Source organism: Sphaerodactylus townsendi, linkage group LG01 (genome assembly GCF_021028975.2).
Source record: "Sphaerodactylus townsendi isolate TG3544 linkage group LG01, MPM_Stown_v2.3, whole genome shotgun sequence".
Classification (NCBI taxonomy): Eukaryota; Metazoa; Chordata; class Lepidosauria; order Squamata; family Sphaerodactylidae; genus Sphaerodactylus; species Sphaerodactylus townsendi.
The window spans coordinates 53,616,516-53,636,867 of NC_059425.1; the positions used below are offsets into that span (position 1 = coordinate 53,616,516).

Below are 20,352 nucleotides of genomic sequence, written 5' to 3' on the forward strand. Positions count from 1 at the left end.
CCAAGGTCACCCAGGTGGAATGTGTGGGAGTGCACAGGCTAATCTGAATTCCCCAGATAAGCCTCCACAGCTCAGGCGGCAGAGCGGGGAATCAAACCCAGTTCCTCCAGATTAGAATGCACCTGCTCTTAACCATTATGCCACTGCTGCTCCAGTAGAGGGGGTAAATCCACTCCTGGGAGCAGCATGCACTTACGCCAGCAGAGAAGTAATGCCACCAGTGTGTAGCCACTATCCCCTGGCACTAGATACTGTGCCACAGTTCCAGGGCCCCTGCTGTTGTCACTGGCATAGCAGAGGTGGGCTGGGGGCGTGGTGAGGGGTGAGGGGTGGAGCTGGCCTTAGTTATCTCCCTCCTGGCCTTTAGCAGCATTATGCCAGCGGACCATCCTTCAGACTTAAGCTGCCCTTTTGGATGGTGTACATTCACTGGGGCCAATAGAGGCTCCTCAGTGGTGTGGAGACTGTTTGATTTTTCCAGCCTCTCTGGTCGAATCCCCACTACCGTCTTAGCCAGGTTTCAGAACACAAACGACCTCAAACCTGGTTAGTTTGTGTTCTGAAACCTGGCTAAGACGGTAGTGGGGATTCGACCTCTGTGCCACTGGGAAATTTCTTGGGGGGTGGGGAGGGTGCATCTGGTTGTGGCTATGGTGCCCAGCTCATAGATAGCGTCACAGATGGGAGAATTCCTAATCTTGCTTTATTTCTTCCATTTCAAATACACAATATTACTACAAATTATGTGAACTATGCTTATTGCCTTAGACATAATCACCTTGTGAGGTCAGTGATTATTGTTTTCACTTTCCAGATGTGGAGGAGTGGAAAAATAGGGACATGCCCAAGGCCACCCAGTGAGTTCCTAACTGGGTCAAGATTTGAATTTGGGTTAAAGTCCAGTACTCTGTTAACTGGACCACACTGGCTGACAATTGGCAGGACACCCTGCAGAGGAGAGAAAAACAATGGTGTTGGCCTTCTGGTTTGCTTTGTGTTTTGGGAGTGCAAATACGGGAGAGTAAGAAAAGCAGCAAGTGATCATGCCTGCGGATGGAAGAAACACCCCAACCCCCCCAAGCTCAACACCAACTGGAAAACAAGGCTCATGGGATCCATAAACCCGTCAGCACATACTAGATGCCTTGATACACAGCACAGATGGATGTGAACGATTAGACAAAGAGACAGACAGGGTGGTTGTAATGACTTCTTAAGAATTAGGCTCATTGGAAGCTTTACCACACCCAAAGAAATATCACTAAACGTCCAAGGTAAGAGAGCCTCTCTAGTCCCACAGAGGAACACTTTACCCGCAAGCGGTTACCAAATTCTCAGTCCTGAATTGTGACACTTCTGAGAAAATTCCACAAGACACAGGAGATAAGTAAGGGGTGAAAGGGGGGGGGGGATTGCAGATTTGCCTGAAAGGAATAGAGGAGGAATGGGAGGAATTTCAGAATTTAGGTGTCCAAAGATAAAATCATCCAGATCGCAAAAACAAAACATATTTTAAAAAACCCCAAAGCCCTCCAAATTTTGCCTCAGCTTTTATTGCGGTTCATTTCTGTGCTTAACACCCCTACTCACTAGTTGACCCCACTCCAGAGGAAACATTTTGCAAAGAGGCAAGAGCATCTGTGGGGGCGAAGGAGGGAGTTGTGTCAGCAAAGGCCTCATTCACTGGCTTGAATGCTTCTAAGCATGTTCAGGAGATTCACGGGCCCTATGAAGGTTCTCTTGTTGCAAGTTGTCCCTGCCACCCCTTGGCAAAGATAAGTTTGCTTAGAAAGGAAATTGTTGGGGAGACTTCAAGGTAATCACTTCTGAGGCTACATTTCTAGAGGTTCCTCAGATAAAAGCTCAAAAAGGCAAGTAAACCTTTTTCTGAGAATTCTCTGACAAAGCTCGGGTGGGGGGGGGGGGGAATAAGGGATTCTGAAATGAGCCCGGTGGAGAGTATAGCAATTGTTATAAAGTCCTTTCCCACAATCCAGTATTTCTCACTCCCACCTTGGCTGCTGATGTGAAAAATGCCTAGGGGTGAAAGTTTATCCAGACTTGTCTCCACTGACCCCGAGGATGTGGCATTTGTATGCTTCCCTTCTGTGATTTTCTCCTAATCTAGAATTGCTCTACAGTAGATCTTAATTTTTTTTAAAAAAAATTCCTGTGCCAATTTTACTAAAAGAGTTAGGACCACAGCCAACACACATTTGTGCTTCCTTTCTCTCTTCCACTCCTGATTACAATCCCTTGGGCCGTGTTCTTACAGACAGCAACTGAGGTGGTAAACATGTCGACTGTACAACTTCAGTGTGCAGGTAGGGGCTTGCAATCATATTTTTATTCTTTTCACAATAAAAGAATGAAATCTCCTTTGATCTTTTGTGATGCTTTTGGACCTGCCTCACAGCATCTATTAAACTAGGCATGATAGCCAGCAGCTGTTAACACATGCTCAGAAATATTATGTGACCTCGAGCTGTTGTTGTTTTTTCCGACTGTGTGGCTGTGATCTGACAGTTTATGCTCCTAACGTTTTGCCTGCATCTGTGGTTGGCATCTTATGCCTTGGTAAGTCTTGTTGCTCTCTGTGGCACAGTGTAGAGTGGCACAGAGAGAATATGTGCCATGGAGAGAAGCACATCTTACCATGACATACCTCTGAAGGTGCCAGCCTCAGATGCAGGTGAATCTTGAGAAACAAAAACTACTAGACCACAGCCACATAGCCCAAAGAAACTGACATCAGCTCATTGATTCTGGCCATGAAAGCCTTCAGCAATATACCATGTGACCCACTTGCTAGGTCTGGATGATGGGGTCCTGATTGCCAAAACTGACTCAAGTTCTTTCTGCATGCAATTATGAACATTATCAGAGCTTCATCTTTTCCTCCTTTTCTTTCCTGAAGGACCCGTACGTGTAAATATGGTGTGCTGGGTCAAGGCAGCATAATAATGCATGAAGTACACAGAAACAAAGGGGGTGTTGTGTGGAAGCTTGGACAATATGCTTCCTTCACTTGCACACACACTACACTTTCCAACTGGAAAGAAAACACAGGAGCAAAAAGAGTGCTCTTTTGAACTCAATGCTTTTTTTCAAATTTTCACCAATGCTGCCCATAATTCGTGATCCAATTATACTGTGAGCTATTGGTCTTTTGACCATCACTGCTAATAATACTGTCCTGTATTATAGGCATGCTCTAAAGATTACTAAAATGATATATTCAAAGTGCTTTGAAACTGCAGAAACTGTGCATTAAATGATGTTGATGACAATGATTATAGCATTTGAATGTTAAGTGGGGGTTTCCAAGATCCTCCCCCCAAAAGCATCGCCAATTCTATTTGTTAATGGGGATCCATCTGGTAATCTGGCTTTATTTCAGCTCAATATACTTGAATGTAATTTAGGAATAACTGCCTGGATAAGAGGCAGGTTTGGTTCAGAGTTCTTCGTCTTGCCAAAACCTGAAACCCCTGTAAATGGAGTTCATGGAATTTGAAGACTCCCTGCAGTAAATCACATCATAAAACGTCACAGTTCTGTGTAATTTCCAGACTAATTGTGTTTAAAACCAGTAAATGCTTGCCTCAAATAAATTTATGTTTTATACATCTACACACATGCCCAAAGGTTGACCTCGCATGTGAAAAAGCCACCATTCTAATGTCATGCAATGGCACTGCAATGGGTCACCAATGACTGAAGTGACAGAATAAGTCAAATTGTTCAGTTTTAGTTATTTGAAGCTATTCTTGTAAAAGATGAAGGAATATCAACAAGATTAGTTTGTATTCTGACCATCTTGAACTGAGACTTGATTGACTTCAGAATGAGAAAACTATCAAGGCTAACTGAGAAATAATCAAGACATTCAAAAATAGCATATGACAGAGGACCACAACCTTGTATAACTAAACAGTCTAACTCTGCCAAAATACAGACCAAAAGACCAACCAAGAGGCAGCAAAGACCATCTGTGAACTGAAATGATACCATTTCACATTTCTGATAATTGGCATATTGATTAATAGTAATCCATAAAGTTTCTGCAGCCCAAACATCGGTGCTGCAAGTTCTGTATTAGGAAGTGGAACATCCGGTCTCATGATCTGTTATAAATGACATAAAAACATGCCGTGCCATTGTTTTAGTGCATCAACATAAATCTAAGCATGGCTCACTCCTGGATTACTTGCAACTGTTAATCTCTGTCAGTTCCCTTTCTTTAAAGCATCTGTTAAAAGCCTTTTAGTCCCATAAGAATCTTTTCCTAACCTTCCCTTCACATAGGCCCATTCTGTACAGCACATTTTCCTCGCCCCTAAATATTTGGAAAACATTTTATTTGTACTCAAAATGGGCTATTCTGAAAACATAAACTAGCGATTGTTTTCCTGAAGTTGGTTTTAAAATGTTTCCAGCATGCTGTGCGGAGAGCAGGAAACATTTTATTTTTCCTGCCTGAATGTAAAACTCTCACTTTCATTTTCTCAGCCACTCATGTCCACCATTTTCTGCCACTTCAGTTTATTCTCCATGCCTCCCGCCATTTTCTGATTCTTTCCCACAACATTTCCTCCACTGGCATGACGGTTGGGTACCATTTCAGTGACTGAAGTACACAAACAAACTCAGTTGTGCCTGCCAATTCTGGCAATGTGTCGTTTTCCCCCTTTTAAATTTTCAGTGACACATCTATTTGAAGATACCTCACTGAAAGAAAGTGGAACCAAAGTCCAGTGCAACTTTGGTCCATTCTACACATGAGACATCCTGAGCATGCAAAAAAAAAAAGGCATCTTGGGGAGGAACTCTGCCCAGCTTTTTCCACAAGACATCCTTATGACGTCTTATTTCAGCCTAAGCCATCTTATTTTGAAGATGCTAGAAGGAGGACATTTTTCCTTCAAATCATTTGTAAGGCATCTCTTGCTTGGCTGAACAGAGTTCAGAAGCTCAGGAGGAGTCTTATGTTTTTTCTTACTGCAAAAGAAAACCTAATATGATCCGCAAAGGGCAGGTCTACACAATTCTTCTCAATGGACAGTAGACCAGTTCTCCAAGCAGCTAAGATTCTTGTATTTGTATTTGAATTCCTTCACAGACACCTCATCTAATTTTTTTAAAAGGGAAACTATAAACTGGAATCAGCAGGACAGGCTGAGTACAATTATGTACTATTCGGACTGAAAAGGCGCCCAGGATGGGAGTCTGCAGAGCAAACATCCTGGGGCAACCTTCAGCAAATGGAGGCAGAGAAAATCCCTTCTGCAGCACACAAAATGCTGAACACAAGCTGAGAAGGAAACTGACCAGAGAGCTTAACTGTCAGGTGGGGAAAAGCCTCTTTTCTCCTCTGTTATCTGTGCTGTCCAGAACAAACATGAGAGGTGGGTTTTTTTTAATACATTCCCAGGATGTCTTATTTTGGGTATGGAGTGGGAAATGAAGTCGCCTATTTTTAAGACATCCCCCAGACATCTTTTTTGTGCTGTTCAAAACAGACCTTTGTAAGTCCAAGCTCACTTCAAATTTCCTCTTTGTACCATCTGGCAAAGTGAGCTCTGATTCACGAAAGCTCCTGCTGAAATAAATGTCATTAGTCTTTAAAGTGCCCCAGACTTCTGTTTTAATCTGTTGCCAGAGTCCCTTTAAAAGATTTTGGCATAATATGAACTGAGACCTGCTGCATGCAGAGCATATGCTCTAGCTCTATATACAGAACAGAAAATTAGTATGTTGTGGGAAAAGCAAAAAAGAGGACTGCACCAACAATGAACAAAAACCAGGACTTTGTGGCAAAGCTGTTTTACAAATCCCCCTGATGAAGCATAGGGCAAAATGCATATAATTGTCAAGCGGAAATAAACTATTTTTTACCATTGCACCAATATGTGTTGCTTTTCCTTATGATGGAAAAAGCTAGACCAAACTATTTTATAAGAACACTTTCAGCATGGTATAGTGGTTAAGAGCAGGTGCAATCTTATCTGGAGAACCGGGTTTGATTCCCCGCTCGGCCACTTGAGCTGTGGAGATTTATCTGGTGAACCAGATTAGCTTGTGTACTCCAACACATGCCAGCTGGGTGACCTTGGGCTTGTCACAGTTCTTTGAAGCTCTCTCAGCCCCACCCACCTCACATGAGTGGGGGAAGGGAAAGGAGATTGTAAGCCCCTTTGAGTCTTCTTACAGGAGAGAAAGAGGGGATATAAATCCAACTCTTCATCGTCGTCTTCTTCGTCTTCTTCGTCTTCTTCATCTTCTTCTTCTTCTTCTTCTTCTTCTTCCCTTTAAGACCCTAAAAGGCTTGGGACTAGAGTACTCTGACACTGTCCACCCCGCCATTCAAGACCCTCTTCTCAAGCCCCACTCCCTGGGTCCTTGTCTGCAGAGGTGAGACAGGGTTTTTTAGTGGGTGGCAACTTCCTTTTGGAGTGTGTATGTATATGTGTGAAGTGCCCTAAAGTCATTTCTGACATCTCTATGAATTAATGATCTCCAAAATAGCCTATCAGTAACAAGCATACTCAGCCCTTGCAAACCAAGGTCATGGCTTCTTTAAAGACAATCCACCTCATGCTGGTTCTTCCCTTTGGAAAAACCCTCCCTTTACTGTCTTTAAGCATCAGGTCAAAACATTTCTTGTTACCAAAGTTTTAACTACAGGGTTCCATCTGTTTAAGAACTGTTTTTATGATCTCTGAGGGCTGTTCTATGAATATTCTTTGTTATCTGTTAGTTTATGTCCTAGCAGGTTTGAATGCTTGCTCTTCTATTGATTACTTGCTTTTGTGATTTTATTGTACTGTTTGGTCAGCCACCTCGAGCAGGTCTCTGGATAAATGGCATATATCAGGGGACAACAACATGGTGCCCATGGGCACCATAGTTCCCACCAACACCTTTTCTGGTGCCTGCCCTATGTTTTTAGAAAGTGGATGGGACCAGGTAGAGTTTTTGCCCAGCAAGGCTTCTGATTGGCTGTGCAGATTTTTTTTTAAAAAAATGTTGCTTTATTAGCAGCTGCCATCTCAGCACAAAGATCTACACTGTGTTACTAATGTTAAGTTTTGGCAATCATTTTGTGTCTGGATCCACTTCCTGTAAAATGACTGCCATTTTGTGGCTGTGTCCACCATGCCATGTCAGAATTTCAAATGTGCCTACAGCATCCAAAAGGTTGGGGATTCCTAGCATACACATTTTCTAAATTTGTGCCTAAAAAGATTTTTAAAGATATTACCAGATATTTTACAATTGAGTAGTGCCTAGAGATCTCGGCTTGTGAAACAAGTTACTAATTGTTTGGCCACAGAGTCAGTGGTCAAAAAATTGGTAACTTGCTTCACTTGTTCTTCACCTGTATCATGATACTGAATGAGTTGAGGAGGAACAGCTAACATGATATTCCTGTGTTTCTCAGTCACTAATCTATTACTCTCCACAGCAATCAAAGCAAAACAACCTTCTTTCTCAAACCTACCTCTGGTAGCTCCAAGACTGGCATGTCAAACCCCTTTCACCCTACTTCAGATTCAAGTCACATAAATAAACTGCAGGGCTACAATATAATATAAATAGGCTGCGGTTTCCTCCTTTTTCCTTGCTTGAGTCACCCTCAATCTGACTTTAATCAGTCCTAATGACCATTTATTTCAGCCGCAAAAGCCAGATTGCATTTTTTCAACTACCAGCCGTAGCTACCAGTTGGAAAACTGCCCAACCTCCTTTTCTAGTTATCACCTCCCCATTTACCACAGTTCAGGGACACAATGGTAGGAACGGTCATCCTGACTCCCTCCACATCCCATCCAGTCTAATGATGAAAGGAAATACAAAAAGTGGAGCCCAAGAGGAAGCAGGTGACTCAAATGTACAGAATTCCAACTGCTAGATTTCTTGTGAGTATATGCAGCTCATGAAGACAGTACAGTTTTGGAAGAAATTAAACTGATTCTTTGTTTCATACATTTTCAAGTATTTGCCCATTGTTCCATTGTTTTGTGTTTTGGTTACTTTCCACCACTATTTTGTATCCCATTCTTTGTCTCTACATATTTGAATCTTGAAAAATTAATCAAATGGTTTGGGTTTAAGCAAATTAAATCTAGGTGCCATTTGAGCATATTAAATCAGACCATTGGTCCATCGTGCTCAGTAGTGTCTACTCTCACTAGCAGCAGGTCTCAGGGTGTTCTCGACCATGAGATCATCTAACTAGAAATTCTAAGGGCTGATGTTGGGACACTCAGCATACAAAAAAAGATTCCTTCACAGACTGGCTGTTCTGGGAAGATCTGCAGAAGAAACAGCCCAGAAGATAGATAAGGGGGTAGATTTTACCCGCATTTTACCACGTTGCTGAGCAAAGTTTAAACACTTCCTCCAGCATACAAAGATTTTATCCAACTTAAATGGGTTGTTGTATAACAAATGAGCCACAACTTGGATGAAAGTTGAATCCATGCCCAGGCCCACAAGACTCTCTGTCTACCCGAAGAAAATGCGGCTACATACATACATGAGGTAAACAAATCACTCCTTGCCCACAGTCTGAATCTCAGCTGTAGAAGAGACACAGAGGCAGGAACAGGAAAAAATAAAATAAAGTAAACAGATGAGTAGGGTTTACATATGCAGAAATGTAGTTAGACATAGTTTGGTTTCATTTCAGTTTGCAATACAGACAATGCCAAAAATCATGGACGATCCTCTACTAATGGCACAGTCACATCTTGGTTCAGTGTGTAACACTCAGTTGTATTCTGAGTGGTTACATTCAACTTGCTCTATCTGGTTCACCTGCTCTGTCAGTCTGAGTCACAAAATATGTGTTGACTGAGACAATAGTAGAAGTCAATGGCCTTAGAAGGGTGCAGCTTCAAACTGCACTCTGCATGTATTGGCACGGGCATAGTCAGGGAAAGGCCATAAAGTGCATTGATCAGTACTGATTTGCCTCATCTTTGGTGAAAATCAGGCTTCTTGATCTGTGAAATTGCAGCTCGTGTTTCAAGAGTGGTAGCTGGATTTTGGAATAAAAACTTGCCTAATTTTCAAAAGGATGAGCAGAGACTGGTGGGCTCCACAAAGGATAGTACCTGGATGCATCCACTCAGCTCGGTTCATCTAGTATTCCCTTATAGTAGATGCCATTATCATGCTCAAATTATCCTGGAAGGGAAATCTTCCTTTAGTTACTAAGGCTGTGAACCCAGCAAGATACTAAAAAGAAGCAAGAGGTAACTTACGGACATTCTTATTTATTTTAAAAAGTTGTTGAGAAAGATTTTGAAACATTACAAATATTTTCTCATTCAGATAACAGATCATAGGCAGACACTGAAAGGCTGTCAAATTATAGAAGTTTCTCTAAGCTACAAAGAAACACTGAATTTCCATTCATTTTTATAAAGCCTTGCTTAGTGATGTGGCAGCCTCAGAGAACAAGGAAGGTTTGTCTCTGTGTTGCTACCATCAGTATATCATTCCTGGTTACATTAGACAGCCAGGAGATTTCTCACTCTCTCCTCCATTCAGTTTTATGTTTGTTTGTTTGTGATTTTTTTTAGATTTTAGATTTTTTTTTAAATCACCTTTCTCATTCTACCATGTCTTAATGTTATGAGGTGAGTTACCTTAAGTGCTATTTGTGCAACAGGGAGGGAATAAATCTTCTAAAAGATAGGTATATAAAATTCTACTATGCCTACAAGTCCTCAGTTATCAAATATACAACCCAGTCAGAGAACAAGATCTGTTTCTAAGTTGAACAGGCTTCCAGTTTTCTCTATAGGTTGCTATAGCATTTTGGAAACACCATTGTACTGTAAATATTTACACACAGCACAGTCTTGCCAAACCATCAAAAGGGCAAATGAGAACACCTAAAGTGTTATCTTACAAGCAGTCATTGCATTCCTTCACTCTTTTAGAACACAACTCCTCCCCCCACCCCACCTCCAGCTTTCATTTAACCTTTGAAACCCACAGGATGTAATAGTGACAGTTGCTTACTTTAATGAAATAAAAAACTAACAGAATGTGATTCTTAAATGCCTGAGGAAGGTCCTTTGGGTCAAGCAGTCTTAAAGAGATTACTCTAGTGGCCCCATCCACTGGTGGGATACTGCCCTTCTTCCTTTGGGTGACCACAATAGCTTCTTCAGAAATTTCTGAAAGAAGTTCAGTGTAAGCTGGTAACTGTGTGTATCCTGATATGTATGGTCACCATGTCATCTCAGTAACATGCAACAACCACACACATTTCACATGCTTATATAGCTTTTACATGCAATCCTGTACACTGAAAAATCCAGTGGTTAGTTCCCATGTGCCAAAATATGCATGATGCCCCTGTTTAGACAACAAGGTGACCACATGTACTGGGAGCTGCATGCTCCCAATCTGTGCAGTTACAGGCTTCCTGGTATACATGGCTATAATGTCTGGAAAGCGCTGTTCGCAAAGGGACAAGGCTTGTGTCCCTTGAGGAGCCATGTTCAACAGGTGCCAGTTGCTCTCTCCTAACAACTTCACAATTAAGAAGTTTCACTTCCAGAACTTCAGCCTCCCTCTGAACGATCAAAGGAACAGAAGTTCAGAGTAGGGTTACCTTTCACTGACTTGCTCCAAATATGTGAGCAAATGATGCACAAAAAGTACTGACCCTGGTGTTAGCCCTGCCCCCGCTCTATTGAAATATGGATCTCATATTATTTTCCTGTAAAACTATATTGGCAGAAGCCAACTTCTCATATTTGGTATTTGAGTAGTAGGGTGTCCCAAACCTAAAAGCAGGCCGAAGGCAATAGGTCTGTTTGCAAGATTAGATCAGTGAATGAGTTGCTCCAGTCAATAGAAGCTGGAAGCCTCATGAACCATGATCATGCATCTTGATTACCACATCCCGCTAAGTTGTTCTGACTCAATGGATCTTAGAGAACTCCCTGATACTAAATGTTATATTTAATCTGCTTTTGAGAAACCATTTCCCCACAATTGCTCCTTCCCTGCATTTCCTCTACCTCTAGATACGATCTCCCTAACAATCAATCCCTCCCTTATCCAATCAAAGCCTCAGCCAAATTGAACACCTGAGTCTTTTAGAAGTCTCTCTGTTCAAAAGCCAATCAAGGCTTTCCCAATGTAATCAAGGAACAATTGACTCTATTATCCTGGGCAGTAGAAACAATAGATAAAGCTATTAATTAGCTCAAACCAGCAATCCCAGCATGGGAAATCCCAGCAGATTCAGGAAAACGAAACTGAAACTTACTTGTTCCCGCCCTTACCTGCACAAAGGGGTATAAAAGCACTGTGCACCCTAGCCTCAGTGCTCTTTACTGGCTAATCCTCTCTTGGTCTAGTTGGTTGGAGACACGATATCGTCCTTCGCATTAGATCCCTATGCTGGCATAGGAATCCTTGCCTTCTCCAAGAACTTCTTCAGTTGAACTTAGGTAACGTATAAGTCCCCTGCTCCCTGTCCCAATTTTATCATCCAAACCTATCCCTCTCCTCCCTTTTTATATCACTTAGGAACTGTGTGCATGCTTCTCCATATCTTACTGTGTGATTGTTTGCAACCAAAATTTATATAAAAATATTTAAACTACAATTTGGTCTCTTTTGCATTCTCTGTAGAATGGTTCAAAAGCCAATTCTGGTATAGCTGTCTAAAAGATCCCATCTAGCCTGCCTCTCACACTGCCAAGCTGAGTTATTTTCCCCATTGTTACTTTGAAAAAATATATTCATAACTGTTAAGCTAGGTAACACTGGCTAGTACGATATTTGGATAGGAGACCTCCAGGGTTTTGACGTGGAGGCAGGCAATGGCAAACCACCCTCAACATCTCTTGTTTGGAAAACTCTACAGGGTTGTTCTAAGTCAGCTGTGACTTGATGGCAAAAAAAAGTTAGAGCACTTAGTTTTTCATAGATAGTAAGGTTATAAGTGTAAAAGATTAGATGGGGCACTACACTGGCTTCTAATAAGCTTGAACAGTTCTTTGTATCCTAGTTTTCTTTCCATGTGTTGTGTTTCCACAACAGTTCCCTGCTTTCCATGACTGCTAAAGTTCTGCCCGATCTCTGAAGAATGTGTTGCAGGGGTATGGTTGACTCCCTCAGCGTCTGATGCAGCTGCCAGGCAAAAGGCTCCAGCAGGGTCAGGGCAAGATGGAGGGAGGTCATTCTTAGGCTGATCTCATTGCCAAGCTTCATTCTGATACACATCTCTAAAGGCTCTCAGAGAGGCTGCTGCAGAAATAATCAAATATTAAGATACTTTGGGGGCTTTTCTAACAGACCAAAAACTGGGGTAGCATCTCTTTGTGGCTGGCTAAGCTACTGAATAAATAATTCATTTTTAATTAGTTATTCCAAAGATCCTCTAGCTTCATGTATTTACATAAAAACTTGCAATTTTGACAAATGCAGAATTTTTTCCAGAGAATGCCTGGATTTTGCAAAAAGTAATCTTGTTCAATTTTTTGACATCATTGCTCCTCCTGGTCAATGTTTTTTCCTGAATGAATTCATACGATGTCCCCATATAATCAATTATGCAGTGAAAAGAACGATACTACAATAATAGATAGCCAATTAGATTTGGCTATACAATGACATTATTGACGGCAAGCAAAAATTATAACGTCAAAGGATAACTGCCTTTATCCAAGGTGCCAAAGATTTCAATTGAAAAAGAAAGCATTTTTGACACTGCTAAAAATGTTCACCATAAAATCCTGTGTAATCTTGGTTCAGCTATAGTTTAAATAGTTGCATCAAGCAGCTGGATACAAACCAGTTTTTCTGTTGATATCAGTGAGAGAAAATGAGAATGTTTAATTAAGGGATTGGGGTTATTGTTTCTAATTTTTTTGAAAACACATAATTCAGTTCAAAAGACAACAATTTTTCTGCATCATTCATGTTTTGTTTACAGCATAAATGTATATGGTTCTCTGCAGCCAGCAGTATTAATAAAGTATTTTTGAACACAGTGCCACTTCAAGCAGCATCGCATCTAGAAAATCAACTTTGATATTGGGATGATTTACGATAAAAAAAAAAAACATGACTATTAAAGCTCCCCACACACACTCGCATATGCTTTGTTTTTGTGTCGCTAGAGCAAAGTCCAAAGAAGAATATAATTTATGGTACTATAAAAAGGTTTACCACTGAAATGCAGTGAAAGCTTAAGACCCCAGTCATTCTGTAACAAGACCAAGGTTTATCTTGTTAACTTTTATTTATGAAAAGGCTCAGATCAACAAGTGCTTTTATGGAGTTGCTGTTCTACTGATGGTTGGTACACTCCCCTTTCCTGAAATCGGATGTACTTTCTCTCTCCCTCTCTCTCCCTCTCTGACAGTAGAAGTATAATTATCAGGCTCTTTCATAAAAATCTGAGCTCTTCCCCAAATATCAGCATCCTTTATTATTGGATAGAAGTTTTTGCAATGTATTATTAGAGACATCCCAGTTCAGTAGTTTCTTATATCTTCATCAGTAAGATTCAACATGGGTAATGAAATTCCATGGTTCAAAGAACTTCACATGCATTAGCACAGTCCTTAAAACAGAAAGATATGCCAGCAATACCACTGGCATATTGCAAATGGGAGGCCGAGGCCTTATGAATTGGCCTAGGGCTAGGCTATCTAGCAAGTTATCTAACAAGTGGCTGCAATGAGATCTGAGCTGGCAACTATCTGGGATCACAACTCTTTGCTACTTCGCTTCCTGACAACAGTGTACTTTACTTATTTCAATTTAAAAAAGGGAGATCTACGCTGGGCTTTGCTTTTTGTAGGGAGATGTGCCTTGTTGAAATGGATCAGGCAGGCACAGATCTCATGGGCTTATATGGACAATAAGCTGGTCCTAGGTGGGAATGAATTGAGATTCTGGACTAGTGAGTGGTAAAAATCCCACTAATCATTAACTATGAACATTTGAATATTTAGTTCAATTTACCAAAACAAAATGCAATCCAACCTCATCATTATTTGGTATAGTTAGTAAGAGAAAAATCCAAAAGGGATTAGAGCAAAATACCCCAAGATACTTTTTTCTAAACAAGGGACCCCATGGTGCAGAGTGGTAAGCTGCAGTTCTGGAGTCAAAGCTTTGCTCACAACCTGAGTTTGATCCTGATGGAAGTCAGGTAGCTTAAAAAAAAAAAAAGTCAGGTAGCTGACTCAATGTTTCCATCCTTCTGAGGTCAGTAAAACAAGTACTGTTTGCTGGGGGTCAAGTGTAGATAACTGGGGAAGGCAATGGCAAACCACCATAAAAACAAAGTCTGCCTAGTAAATGTGATGTCACCGTAAGGATGTGATGTCACCGTAAGGATCAGTAAAGACTTGGTGCTTGCCCCTTTAACTTTAAACAAGGGGCACTCTGGCCATTGCCAAGACAAGCCAAATGAACCTGGTGGTATTATACATTGCTATTTGTTTTACTTTCGAGGAAACTAATGAAGACCATATACACATATATAGAGCCTGTTGTCCTAGCATTATGTGCCTGCAATTCTATTCCATCGTAATAGACCATGGCAGGGTTTATGTTCCACAGGACCTTGTGCTGTTGTAACAATGCCGTTATATGCGGATTCAGCAGACATCCCCAAAGCCCTCCAATATCCTAGCATTCCATTCACAAAGGATGGATTGTATTACTGAAAACAATTTGACTGTGTCAACAGCTGTCATTCAGTAAAGTTGGTGATGAAAATCTGCAAATTAGAAAGTTAAATGAACACCTGCACCAATCCTTCTGCCAACTCCTTGCTGCAGTGCTTGCCGGACAGTTCAGGACTGACAAACCTGATCTCCTACCCAGGTAAACAATCTCAGTACAGAAGCCCAGGTATGGTATTGTCATTCTATCCTAGTCTGGCTGGAAATTTCAGCAAAGAAGCCAGGGTTAGAATGGCTCCCTGACCCAGGACATTCTCTCACTGGAAATTTCTCCATTGTTATTCAGCCCTGCCCCAAGACCCTGCCCAGTGGCATAGTGAGGGGGCATGAGGGGACTAGAGCCCTAGACATCACTTCCTGGGGGGACATTCCAGGGCCACACACCCCTTGCAACTGTACACTCCCCAAGCTCCTGTGCAGTTTGAGTCAGGGGCACAGTTGAATGCTGGGACTCATCTCATCCCCGAGCTCCTCATGGAGCTTGGCAGCTGGGCCAGTTGGGATGGTCCCGCTCCCAGGCTCCTCATGGAGGTTGGGAGTGGAGCAGGCCTGTTTGATGCTAGCCTCAGCTCCCTGAGTCCAACTTTAAAGTGTAGGCTTCAAACTTTAAACTGGAGGCTCAAAACCTGTAGTTTAAATCTGGACCCGACGAGCTGAAGCCTCCTGCTCCCGAACCCCACTGGCTGGTGCTCCTGGCCTGAACACAGGGACTTCGGGGGCAGGGCACAGCTGTTGGGGCAGGGAGAAAGCAGCACCCAGAGTGAGCCCCAGACATCATTTTACAAAGCTACGCCTCTGACCCTGCCCAAAGCTATCCACACCATGATTCTACAGATTAACTATTTTAATAGCTGCATCAACCCCACTCTTAAGAAAATGATTACATCAGAAAGAGTTGAGTGTGCCATGAGGGCCTAAAACCAACAAGCCTCAATTAAGAGAAATGGACACCCTATTAATTGTTAGGATTCTAAAACTGGACCATGTGGATTCCCCTCCTCCCACCCCACAGCTTTCATAGAGTTGTAAGTAGAGAGCCAAAAGATAACACTGCTTTGACCTCTCACCCACCATCAAGAGCCAGTTTTGAAATACCATCTCCTTCAAAGTCTCTCACCACAGTAAGAAGCCCAGGCCCTTATAAAGAAAAGTGTTGGTGGGTCATCATACTGTACTGCAAAACCACAGAAATATATGCTTAACAGGTTTGTTTTCAAGTTACTGAATAGGTTTCAACATATCTATTTCCCCATATTTGCTTCTCAAATGGCACTTCAATTTCCCTGTCTAGTTTCATAACCATCCTATGAAACAGGTTACATTGTAAGAGAATGACCAACCTAAAGAATTTGAACCCAAAACTTTGTGGCCTTTGTTTAATACTCTGTCCACCATGTCACACTGGTTACCTCTACCCTGGAACAACACTTTTGTTCTTTTAGCATATACTGGGAAGAAAGCCAGCCCATATGAAGAAGTGGAATTTTTTTTAGAAAGCACAGACTACAGAAGAGTACTGTTGCTATCACTATCTGAATTCACCTGGAGCCCAACACTACATTGCCCCAAGAGAAACCAACACCACAGTTACATTATCATTCAGCATGTTTCTCTAGATCAGGCGTCTGCAACCTGTGGCTCTCCAGATGTTCGTGGACTACAAATTCCCATCAGCCCCTGCCAGCACGGCCAATTGGGAGGGCAATTGGCCATGCTGGCAGGGGCTGGTGGGAATTGTAGTCCATGAACATCTGGAGAGCCGCAGGTTGCAGACCCGGGCTCTAGATGCATTGCCATCCAATTCCTTCCAAATTTATTCAGCTTTTTGATGACCTTGCTTATTCCTGAAACTATATGCTATCCAGTGGAATTCCTACTTTCCTTTTCCAAAGCTTCATGACCCTTTAAGCCCGATACATTTTAGTGCAAGACTTTGCCACTGTACCAGATCTGGGAGTCCTTGTCGTGTTCTCAAGGTAGAGGCCACTCTTGTATAAATGCAAAACTCTTTCTAAGTGAGCAACAGTTGTGTCTATTCCCCAATGAAGTTCTCCTAAAAAGGAAAAAAAATATATTTTGTTAAGCAGAAAGTAGCTGGCAAAAAAGAAATATGTAATCATTGTGGGAACTAGTGGGGAGGTAGACAGAGGTCCAGCTGGGAATGTTGCCAAAAAGTCAAACAAGGGGAGGCATTCTTGGGGAGATCCCTTTTTATCCTGACAGCAACCTTCTGCATTAGTAATAAATACTAGCCCAAGGTCACTCTGACAGCCTCTTCAATGAGCTGAAATTTGAACCCAGATCTCTGAGCCAAGTTCTACACTCTGTCTGCCACACCTCACTGGCTACTAAAGAGCCTCTACACAAGACCAAAATACCCTGGATGTTGGACATTCAAATCACCCTGCCATACATCAAGTTCAGATAAAAGGGAAAATGGTCATTTCTACCCACCCTGTGTCTCTTGGTCATATAAATACTTCAACAAGTGGCTCTCAGAGCATGTCCACAGTAAACTATGCTAGAGTACTAGATAAATGTACAAAGAAAGAATCCTTCAAGAAACTTTTATCTGCTTGGAACACATAAATGTATAGTTTTCTATCTTATCTCTTTCTTGCATGAAGAGCCTTACAAATTAAAACAGATATGACAGTAAATAAAGCAATACAAAATCAAAAGGCCACAACATGCCAATGCAACAAAATAAAATATCTTTCAAGACGAGCACTGAAGACTTTGGATATTAGCTCGTGTTAAATTACACTAGGGTTTCTTAGCAATTATCAAGGTTTTTCAGCTCTTTCAGAAGGATACGACTATGAAATAAAAGCCATCATGAAAGCAGGAGATAATGAAAGAGAGCTTGTGATGTCATTGGTTTACCTGTGGCATTGACTATCACATCCAGTAATGGTCTCAGGGAGGCAGGGGCACTATGCGGCAGAAGATACGTAAAGAAGAACCTACAAAGCAGAGAAACTTGTTAGGTTTATGAGAGCTGAGAAACCGCAGAACAGCATAATGAATAATAAAATTCCCGTAAATTTACAAGCCACTGAGCTATGCAGGAAATAGAATCATATTCTATAATTAAATACATAGCTGCAAGTATGTCCACACAGCTGTTGGGTACTGCTCACACAGACTTGCTATGCTCAAGGCCACCTTGTAACTACCTGTAAATGTTTTACGAACGTCAAAAATTTGCTATAAAACCCTGCAGATTTTGCCTTATTTGTAAAGCTGTCTGTCTCTACGTGAACAAGTTGTTATTGCTGTTTTTTGCAAGGGCTGTAAATTCAAAAAATTCTCTCACATTTCCAGCCTGAGAATTAAAAAATCAGATCTTTTACCTGTGTCAAGTCACTAACACTTTTAGTGATCTGTTACAAATGGTGAGAGCAAAGCATGGCAATGCTCAACAAAAAAAGAAAAGTTGGACCAATTTTATATCAAGACAAGACAGATGATGCAATCTCTGGGGGGAAATATAATAACTCCCTTCCATACACAACTGTGGTGTAGTGGCTAGATTGGTTGTACTAGGCTCAAGGAGTCTTGTCTTGAAATTGCCATGAATCTTATTAGAAGTGCAGAGGCCAGACATTCCTTCTCAGTTCAACCTACCTCACAGGATTATTGGGAGGATAAAATTAGGAAGGGAGAATCGCATACACAGCCCTGACCTTTTTGGAAAATGGAGGGCTGAAGACAGATTAAAGCTTCCTTTAATGGAAAGGCTCAGCACCAGAGAAAGGGTTAGTTAAAGGACAGCATCAGATTCAACCTTATGCAAATGTACACAATTTACTTTATTCCACTTCTGTTAGTCATAGAAGGGTCATCTACACAGAGCTCTTAAGCCCACCTTCTGGCCACTGGGAGACTTACTGGCAACTCCTTAAGCTGCTAGGTTTAACTGGATGTAACTTTCAAGCTTACCTTCATAGCCATAAGGCTAGAATACATACCGGTATGTATAAAAAGTGCCGTCAAGTCACAGATGATTTATGGTGACTCCAGCAAGCAGCTTCCAAGACAGGTGACTAAGCGGAGGTGATTAGCCATTGCCTAAGGTTAGAAACTAGACTATACATTTTTTAAAAAAAATGGAAGCATGGGTTTTTATTAATTGGAATTCTATGACCAGTATGTTTCTGTAATTTTTCTGTGCTTTCATATAACTGATCTATACACACATCAGTTCAAATTATCCTCGTGTTAAATTTAACCTTGCTGAAATGTGTCATTTTCTGACCCCCAGTGATAGATGTAGGTCAGACATATATAATTGTTTTAAGAATGCTGAAAAAGTGAAATACACTTGTTTCTTATAATATGCGCTGTTTCTTTGGCCACACTATCTCCTCTGATCAAACAAGTTTTGTATGGACTGAAACAATATAGGAACTGCACTATTAGTTTCCAGGGTAAGAACTCTCAGTCATAAAACCCTATAGACTGTTAATGTTCTGAATGCCTTTGGAGGACACTGATTCATATGTTCACCATGAGTCAGAAAAGACCTGATGGCACTTAACACACAAGCATAGTTTAGTAGGGGGAAAATGCTCTCCCCTGATGAACTGAATTGAATTGAATTGAATTCATGAATTGGGAATCTGCCAACTGCACATATAGGAAGCATGACCTGCCCAGTAACCATTTTACACAAAAATCTGCAGATGCCCAGTTCACGTAAGATGGCAACTCACAGAATCACATTCCCGATATGTGTGGATGGCAGGGTCCCAGTTTGTATGAATGGAACATAATGTCTACAGATGGCTAAAGAAAGATGATTACACCTTCATTTGGACGAATTTCAATTGTACAAAAATACACATGGGGCACTGCTCAACCAAAGGTCCTTGGACTGGTGATCATTATTTAGTGCTTTTTGTCAGCAATAAGTAAAATTTAACATGAAAATAGAACCTGGAATCTCAAAAAGTATCAAAACCTTGTATGTGAAGGGCATAAATTAATTCCAGAGTACTTATCATCATGACATGATTTATTGGGATATGTAATTCCATTGCCTCTGAATCCTCCAGCCAATGCCCATGGCACTATAGTCTACCACCTCTTTTTCAGAGTTACATTTAACAAGGTAGTTCTGGCTCAGGATAAACTGAAGCATGAGGCATAACTATTAGGTTATAAGCAGACCAATAACATAAATAGGAAATTTTAGGGGATGCTGTCCGGTTTTATGTCGACCAAACAATTATTAGCAGTTATTAGAAGCCATAGTCTGTATAATTTGTGGTGATAGGGCAGGATAGAAGATGAAAAATAAATAAATCTATATATATAAAAAGCTAACCGTGACTTTGTTAGTCACGCCCTAACGCCAAAACGCCTGGACCAAATCAGCTGCAATTTTCCGGGACCTCTGCTCACCCAAGCGAGCATGTTTTGCAACACTCACTTCTACCAAACACCTCACCCGTGCCAGGTAAAGGGCTTTTTTCACTCACAAGGTGGATGCTGAGCTGCCGTGCTGTGCCCATGGAGCGCTGCTACCTCCTGGCCCCCCACAGCTCCATACAGCGACATGCCCAATATAGCCAATGGAGAGGAGGCCCCTTCAGGAGACTTCTTTCAC

The 20,352-nt window shown here is 41.5% G+C and overlaps 1 protein-coding gene across 1 annotated transcript in view; it reads right to left on the minus strand.

Moving 5' to 3' along the window:
* Positions 1-20,352, minus strand: part of PKDCC (protein kinase domain containing, cytoplasmic) — a 61,448-nt gene that overhangs the window by 16,070 nt on the left and 25,026 nt on the right. Inside the window, exons 4-5 of the mRNA XM_048504821.1 lie at positions 17,625-17,704; positions 16,684-16,791 (exon numbers count right to left, since the gene is read on the minus strand). Of these exons, the coding sequence (XP_048360778.1) occupies positions 16,684-16,791; positions 17,625-17,704 (188 nt within the window). The remainder of the gene's footprint in view (positions 1-16,683; positions 16,792-17,624; positions 17,705-20,352) is intronic.